The 8,869-nt window shown below is 35.4% G+C and overlaps 1 protein-coding gene across 1 annotated transcript; it reads right to left on the bottom strand.

Annotated features, from left to right (window-relative positions):
- Nucleotides 1-251: 251 nt before the first annotated feature.
- Nucleotides 252-6,706, bottom strand: LOC18431813 (peroxidase 35). The gene is made up of 4 exons (XM_006841904.4): nucleotides 6,439-6,706; nucleotides 5,997-6,197; nucleotides 2,486-2,651; nucleotides 252-807 (listed from the first exon to the last, which is right to left on the bottom strand). The coding sequence occupies exons 1-4, from the start codon at nucleotides 6,655-6,657 to the stop codon at nucleotides 413-415; spliced, it is 981 nt and encodes a 326-aa protein (XP_006841967.1). The 5' UTR covers nucleotides 6,658-6,706; the 3' UTR covers nucleotides 252-412.
- Between the last annotated feature and the right edge of the window lie 2,163 nt (nucleotides 6,707-8,869).

Below are 8,869 nucleotides of genomic sequence, written 5' to 3'. Positions count from 1 at the left end.
TATAACCATCAGATGTGAAATCTCATAGTTAATGTATGTCACAAAGTTCGAGAAATTTTTTTTTGAAAATTGAACTTAATCATAAGAATAAATACAACAATTCAATGGTCAAGATTAATTATAACCACATTATATCAAAGGTAAATGGCCTCGTTCTATACTTTTCCTTAAGCATAATTTTTTCCTACAAAACAAATGTCCATGGAAACACATCAATGTCCTCATGATAAATGTTGAGTTGGAATAGTCTGTTTAAGAAACCTGCCATTCTTTATTAGTGTATGGGTCTTTATTTATCTCGAGGATCCAAACTACAACATATGACATAGGTGCGACTTAGTCGCAAATTATTCAACTTTTGCAGTTGAAAAAACAAACCAAGAAGTTTTAAGGAAAAAGAGAGAGGAGGAATCTAGTTGAAAGCATCACATCTTATTCTAATGTTTCCTTGATTTCCTGTCTTAACATCCACCCTTCCTAACTTAGTCATGGCAGCGGCAAAGGCATTGAAGAAAGCTGTGGAGCTTTGTGCAAATGTGTTTACTGTTTGTCTGGATCTAGCATCAGTGAAGAGGACTTGATCAGATGTGAAGAGGCCCATCCCTTTTTGGAGGTTCTTGAAGTATTCGTTGTCGAACTTCCGTGGTGTGATCGGGTCCATGTTGATAGCGATCCGAGGATCGACGATTCTAGGACACATATCTTGCAGTTCCTTTGCATACGTCTTGTTCAATGTGGGGTCGATCGGGTTGCTGTATATCCGGTTCGAGAATTTGCCACAGTGGGAGAACCCAACTGTGTGTGCAGCTGTGATGCGTGTGTAGGTTATTAGAAACTTAAAATCTTAATCACTTGGCATGATCTACACATGCGTTTGAGAGAGAGACTTTGCAAGAGTACATGAGTATGTATGTGGTTTCAGCGAATGTGCTGCGTATGTATGTGTGACACATTGTGATAGGCGTGGCAATAGGCCAGTCGCCTAGCCCAGCCCTGCCCTAAAATACTAAGGCCTGGGATGGGCAACCATGGATTGACAGTAGGGATAGGTCGGGTCAGGCCCCGACATGACTAGGGTCTCGCTTGAGCCAGAGCTTTTTTAGCCCTATCAGGGCCAGGTCGGGCCTGGACCACCTTAGGGACTTGCTAGAGGCAGCCCGGCCCGTTGCCACCCCTACTCTCTTGTGTGCACACTTGAGAAATAGGGGGAAGGGAAGGGGGAGAGAAAGGCCTGGACATTAAGATAGTTTTTTATTTAGCAAATAACCAAATTTGGATCTTAAGTTCTACAAGTAATCCTATGTGAACCGCCACCATTCCAAGTAATCCTTTGTGAGCCGCCACCATTTCATGGTCAAAGCCACCAGTAACAAATCCAAACAAAGGAGGCGGAACGTGAAAATGAAACCAAATTATCCCCACAATTTATTTAATAAAATCTAAGTACAAAACTCCAAATAAGATCCTAGCACACCCATCATTTTTTTTTTTTTTTTTTTTTTTTTTTAGAGTTGCATAAAGTGACCATTTACCATTAGGATAAGGAGATAACAATTACTTATCACCATTCAATGTGAAATCTGATAGTGTGTCACAAAGTTCGAAAAAATTTCTTGCAAACTTTGAACTTGGCCAACGAAATAAATGCAGCCACCCAATTTCATAATGGTCAAGATTAATTGTGACCATCTCGTACTTGGATAGTCCTATTGTATACTTTCTATTTTTTTAAACATTTACTTTATTTAAGCAAATTGTTGATTATCTATAAAATACAGGAAAAATTACATAATATTTTTTTGGTATAATAGCATAATGCAACTTTCCTCTATCTATGTGGAGGTCCTACTCTGGTTTTTATTTTATTTTTTTTTCAATTTTACCCCTAGTTTGATGTTTACATGATCAGACCGTTTTGGGTTAGAGCTATATGATGGATGGGTCCAATGGTCTAAAAATTGGATTGCCCTAAACTTCACTTTAGCATTGTCTCATGTTGCTAATATTTGACTGGTCTGTAGATTTTCTTTTAAGTGATGAGCGGCCCGATATTTGTGACACTGGGCTGCAAGAGGTCCATTTTCTATAACATCGGGCCACATATCCATTGAGCGGTCTGATGTCAGGAACATTAGACCACTAGGTCTGCTGAAAACGTTCACATGCCACCCGATCTGATGTTCCAAACATCATACCTCCCATTATACGGTTGTGCAATATTTGAAAAATCAAACTGACCGCTAAAATACCTCCAAGTTAACATACTAGAATACAAACCAAAAACTAGAAAAATAAAAGTAATAAACATATTGGTGTGGAAAATTTTGAAAAAACAAAAAAACTAAAGAGAGTAGGACCTCCACATACCTAAAAATATTACTATATGGGCATAATTTTTCCTAGAACACAACTACAACAGTAATTGGAACTATGGAATAAATAAGTAAATAAATGAGGTACTCCATTATGAGTTGGTTTGAATTACCAGAAAGAGCGATCATGTCAGTTTGAGAGAGGCGATGAGATGCAAAGAGGGCATTGAGCCGGTTCAGATTGTCCGTTGGATGCGGAAGCTTTCCGGTGACGCTGCTCGCTGTCGATGTCAAGCCATCCCTTCTTCCTAATTCAACAGCATAAGATGGCCCTCCTGACTATCGAACCAATCAACAAAAAGAAAAATCAAATCGAGATATGGATTTACAACTCATACACTCTTTTTTGGGTTCAACGTGTTAGTTATGGGTCCCCCACTCATGACCTAACGTGATAAAGAATAAAACTCAATACTTCATGGAGCCCACCACTTTTACCACCTAAAATGAAGAAAAAGTCCAGATTTGTTGAGGATAATAAAAAATGCGATATGATTTCATTAATAACAAAGAACGTGTCTTGGAAATGACAAACAACAATCACTTGCATTTTAGAAAGGATAAAAATCAACATAAGATTTTAATTTCAAAGTCATACAGTTGCGTGCAAGAAAAGAACAAGTCTTGGCACTATAAGGAACATGAAAATGAAAGTAAGAATGTGCATTTTAAAAGGGTGTGGTTTCCATAAGGTTGCAACCTTAAAGAATCCAATTAAGGCGCACCTCCAAAATCTATCTTCGTTATTAGGTTTATCTTAAAATCTGTTTTTATATCTAATTATGAAAATCTTAAAATCTGTTTTGGTGAAGAAAATTAATAGGTTTATCTTAAAATCTGTTTTTATATCTAATTATAAAATTTTAAACTTTAAAAATGGTTAAAATCAAGTAGATCTATAAACATATGAAAATCTTGAAAATGGACCGTATAGATAATGTATTGCAAGATGAAGTATTTTTGAGACTCAAAATCTTCTTTTTTTTTTTTTTTCTTTTTTTTTTTCATATTCATACATCTTGATGTCGAGATGATCAATTATAGGTTTTTTCAAAATTAAAACAACTTTTTCCAATAGATTTTTGAGATACATGTGTAGTTCTGCATTTTAAAGTTGCAACCTTATATAAACTTTCTCCATTTTAAAATATCACACTAATGAACAAAGTCTTTGGACTGATTCTACTCATGAAAATTGAAGGGTCCTGGCTTATTTATACTTGATTAATGAGGGTGTTGACATTGTAAAAGCAAGGTCCGAGTTCCAATCCTATGAACTACTCAAAACAAACAAGAAAGAATTACAAAATAAAAACAAATAAAAAAGAGATGATTTACTTTATATTTCCTTTCCTTTAATTTCAAAATGTAACCACTTATATTCATGAAAATATATTTTTCTTGAATTCATGAGATTTTATTTAAAATTAGATTCGAACATTAATTATTGAAAAAAAATTATATAAGGTTGCAACCTTAAAATGTAGAATTACATATGCATATTAAAAATCCATCGGAAAAGGTTGTTTTAATGTTAAAAACCTTCTAATTGATTATCTCGACATCAAGATGTAGGAATATGAATATCTATCTCTCTCTCTCTCTCTCTCTCTCTCTCTCTCTCTCTCTCTCTATATATATATATATATATATATATTGAGTTCCAGAAATAGAGCATCTCGCAACACATTATCTAGACCGTCAATTTACAAGATTTTCATATGTTTATAGATCTACTTGATTTTAACCATTTTTGTAGTTCAAAATTTTATAATTACATATGAAAATAGATTTTCAAATAATCTTATTACTTGTTATGATAAAATTTGAAGGTGCACCTTAATTGGATTGTTTAAGGTTACAACCTTATAGAAACCGCACCCTTAATTAATTTTTTATTTTTTTTTTGAGTCTTGCCTATTTTCAAGCTTTTGCTTTCATTTTATGTCCTTAAAAAGGATTTCTCAGGAAAAAGGTAGACCGTGAACTTCTGTAGAAGAACCCCAAGAGTAAGGATAGCAACGGGCCAGGACAGCCGTGGCCCTGGCCTGGCTCTTATATTTATAGTGCCGGGCTGGGCTAAGCCAAACCAAGCCGAACTGGCCTTGGCCCGGCCGTTTGTGGCCGAGGCCCTACTTTTGTTTTGGGCTTGCCGCCCTACCAGATTTCCCACCAGGGAGTTTCAACTTTACGAAACCAGCCAAACTGCCATGTTCTGTTCATGTGTACAGAATTTGTGCTTCAATTATTGAAATTTTGAGGGCCCACCTTCTTACAGTTGTCTGTGGACCCTCATGTTTCAAAAGTATTTGCCAAAGGAAAATGTATCATTCCTTTTTTCCACCGTCCATTTGAATGAAAGTCGAATCTCATCCTTTCGAGATGGAGTCCACTTTCAAGAGACGTAGTGATTTTGGAAATGGCCACGGCCGCAAACTTCTGTAACCTTTAATAAACCATAGTACATGACTCCCACGTTTAAATATAAAGTAAAAAACAATGACTAAAATAAGACTGCCGCGGGAGTAGAATGCAAGTTTACTCCCTCGGATAAAACCCCATCTAGAGTTAATTTCGGGACCTTAAATTTGGAGATGTAACAACTTCAACTTATAAATTACCTTTAATAAAAAAACATTTCCTAATTGTACCCTTTATGAAAGAAATAATGTTTTGAGATTGAATAAAAGACTATCCATTTATTTTTTAAATGGTGCGATCCAAGTGTTAGCAAACTTGAATTTAAATTTTTTTTTGGAGAATATTGATCTAGTAATTCATAAGTGATTACAACATATCGTAAAAAAATCCTCCCAGGTAAACCTTTGAACTGGGGGAGTAGAGCTACACTATTCTGCTTTTTCTTTTTTTATTCACCCACTCATTATTTGTTTAGGTTTTTCATTTTTTACTCTCTTTTTTTAATATTTGTTAAGGTTTTGATCATATAGACCTTAGGCAGCCGTTGTGATCTCTCTCTCTCATGTGTGTAATAATGACCGTTGAGGCCATGTGCCACCCTAAACAAAGTGAGGAACATTGAACCTTGTAAATGTTTTTCTTAATCTTGTCCCCTATGATTCTTAGAAAAAAGTGAGAGAAGATGGTTAAAAAAACCATGTATTGTTATTCAAGTATCACAATCACCTTCAACTTTTCCTTTATTCCTACAATTGACAACTATGCACTTTCCTTTTGAAATAATCTCTTTCCTTTCTCAAACTTGCTATCATATCTCCAATTGCTTGCAAAAGAACTTCTCAAAAGAGAAACAATGGTTATCAGGCATTAGATGTCCAACTAGATTAATGTAGTTTCATCAAGAATTCTTACAGAGTATCTCTTGTACTAGGACTTTCCGCTTTTGTAAATAGAGCAGAATGATGGATCAGGATTTGCCGATCTCAATTAATTGAAAAAAAAGCTATCATGATAATAATGATATAACTTATAGATGTATATACATATGTAATTGATGGATATATATGATACATACATACGTACATACATATATACACATGTATCTATACCATGCATTTGTGTTTACTGAAATATCCAAAGACATCATACATGTCTGTATGCATTAAAATTTACAGTTTTGATAAAGAGAAGAGCAAAAATTACCATTGCAATGACGTCTCTAGTTGCCAAGGCTAAGATATCCGCACATGACACCTTGTTTTTGCACTGAAGCACTTTGTCGACCTCCGCCTTCGCCTTTATCACAGTGTCGAATCCATCTCCAGCCAGGGACATATTGTCCTCATGGTCCTTCTCTGCAGTGTTGCCCCCTGCAGATGCGATCATTACCGATGCATCGCACCCCTGAATTGCAATTCACAAAGAGAAAGAGAATCACTTCTTGGAGCTCATCATGAATTTCCGAGAAAAGGAAAAGCAATTTACCATAACTACTTTGAGTCAGAAGAAAGAAATTTTGATTGGATTTGAGGAGTTTTCAAGCTCGAGCTTGATTGCTCAAGGCATTGACAAGTGAGACATTGCATCTCAAGTTCGATTCCCTGAAGTACCAAAAAGGATTTCATTCGATGTATGGAATTTATACCTGAACGAAGCAGTCGTGGAAGAAGAGACGGAGGGTGGCCGGAATGGTGACAAAGGTCTGCTTGATTTTGTTGGCAACGACATTCCGAACGATGCTTTCCACATTAGGGCAAATTTTGGCATAGAAATTCTGGCTGAGCTGAGCATTTGCAGTGCTCGAAAAGCAAAGGATGAGACACAGAGAGAGGAGGAGGAGGAGGAATGGGGATTTGGCCGCCATTGATGAGTAGGGAAAAACTTCACTTTATGGATGCTCTCTTTGGAACCGTGGAGCATACATTGTGGGGAACTGTGTATATATATTCATATATTATGAAAATTCACAAAACAATGGCAGTCATCAATTTATTTAGTAGCATTTACCGGGTACATCTGACTAGTATGTCCATGGCGGCTTTCTTAATGTGAATAGGAAAATGAGGAATTGGCCAAAAGAAATTCAAACTCTCTCTCTCTCCAAATTTAATGTGGAATTGGCAAAACTACCCTTGGGGGTGTCATGAAAATTTTAATGGTGTACATTAGAGAAAAGGGATTGTATGCAAGGGATTATATGCAATGAGATAAGTTACTTTTAGTATAGAGAGGTCACAATTACTTACAATCATCCAATATAAAATTTGATAACTTGAGGGTATCATAAAGTTTGAAAAAAATTCTTTTGAATTTCGACTTTGGTCAATGAAATAAATGCAACCACCAAATTTCACATTCGATAGTCAAAATGAATTGTGACCACCTTCTACCAAAGATAAATATGATGTCATTATATACTTTTCCTAACGAAAATATCACTGGGATGTTGAGAAATTCAATCTCTCTCTCTCATATACATTGATTCATGCATGCTCTCCTATTGAGATGCAAGAGCCATCATGGTGCACAATGCCTCAAATTAGCTTGTGGATTCCATCCAAAGTCCCCCCAAATCAACACCTGAAATGACCATAGTTGTCTGGCAACAAAAAAAGATTCAAGCACACTTAAGCTGAATTTGACTCTAGGAAATAAACAAATTGAACCAATACAACTAATGAAGTGACATGCTTTCCCCATTTAGCCCAAAGAAGGACACGGTCTAGTAGGTAGCAACGATGATTTAAAACCCGGTAATTTCCGATCTAGAGTGTCGATGTGGATGCGAAATCATTCTAGACCGAGCCAATTCTAGAGTGATATGTGTCCAGACCAGTTCTTCGCTAAAACTGCCTCTTTCATTCTTGTTTTCTATAACCTTATTTAGTGTTGTCCTTTGATCCCTCTAAATCTCTACCCCACAAACATCTATTTAATTTTTTTCATTTACCTTTTTTGGACCACTAATCCAAACAATCTGTAAAATGATCCGGATCATAAATCCAATTGATCCAGATCGAGATCACGGGTGGACAATCCAATTTTTTATCAAAGCATTTGGAAGCAAAGAGTCATTTTCAAATGAGCAGGGTTTGAGTTTTCACCTGCCAGGCCAAACAAATTTTTAGCCTTGTACATTGAGTAGTTATTTAGTCACGCGCATGTGAAAATGATATTTGTCCTTTTGGGCATAATAAGCTTGACTAAGCCAGTCTGTCTAGAATCTTTTACAGCTATGATTGAGAAATCTTCAAAATTAAAGGAGGAAATTGGTTTGATAGGGCTGCAGCCCTATCAGACAAAGTAATGCCTAACCTCATAATTCATCAAAAATTACAATTCAAGGATCGGAAAACCTTTATATCGATCATCTCGGCTTGAACATTACAATAATGAAAAAAAAAATGGATTTAAGCTCTAAAGTTATGTATATTATAATAACTTATCTAGACTGTCCATTTCACCCTAAAAATAAATATTTATTGATCCGTAAGATCTGGACTATTTTTTGAGTTTCAAATTTTATAGTTGGTATTGAAAATTGATTTTAGATCCATCTGATTTCTATTGTCAAAAGTACTTTTCGAACGAAAATTTTAGGTGAAACTTTAGTTTGTTTTCATAAAACCTAGGCCTTATAAAAACTTCATCCTTTAAATAATCGTAAAGGCTAAGGTCTCACGTCTTAGTTTAATGAATACATGACCTATTACTTGGGGGGAGTAATTGTCTCTTTCTCATGTGGCCCTTCATTTTACAATCACAAACCGGGATCTAATGGAACGTGCCATGCAGATAGGACGTGGGAATTGGTCAAAGCCTCATCCTTTCAATTATTGATATTTTCTTATTAAAAGAATTATCAAAATAGATCAAAAACTCAACATAATTCCAAAATACTCATCAAAACATACATGTACATGAGTTGGCCTTGTCGAAAGAGAATAAATTATTAAGTTATTAAAACTTTAGATCTACTATGGTAATTTTCTCTTATTACCATTATCAGCGGTAATAGTTTATGTAATATTAATACATAAAACAATTGGTGGTCTCGGCAAATAATTTATTTATTT

The sequence above is a fragment of the Amborella trichopoda genome, chromosome 12, assembly GCF_054954075.1.
Source record: "Amborella trichopoda isolate Santa Cruz 75 chromosome 12, AtrichopodaSantaCruz75HAP2 v2.0, whole genome shotgun sequence".
Classification (NCBI taxonomy): domain Eukaryota; kingdom Viridiplantae; phylum Streptophyta; class Magnoliopsida; order Amborellales; family Amborellaceae; genus Amborella; species Amborella trichopoda.
Note: the sequence above shows the minus strand (reverse complement) of the source record. Positions and strands in the feature narration are given on the sequence as shown.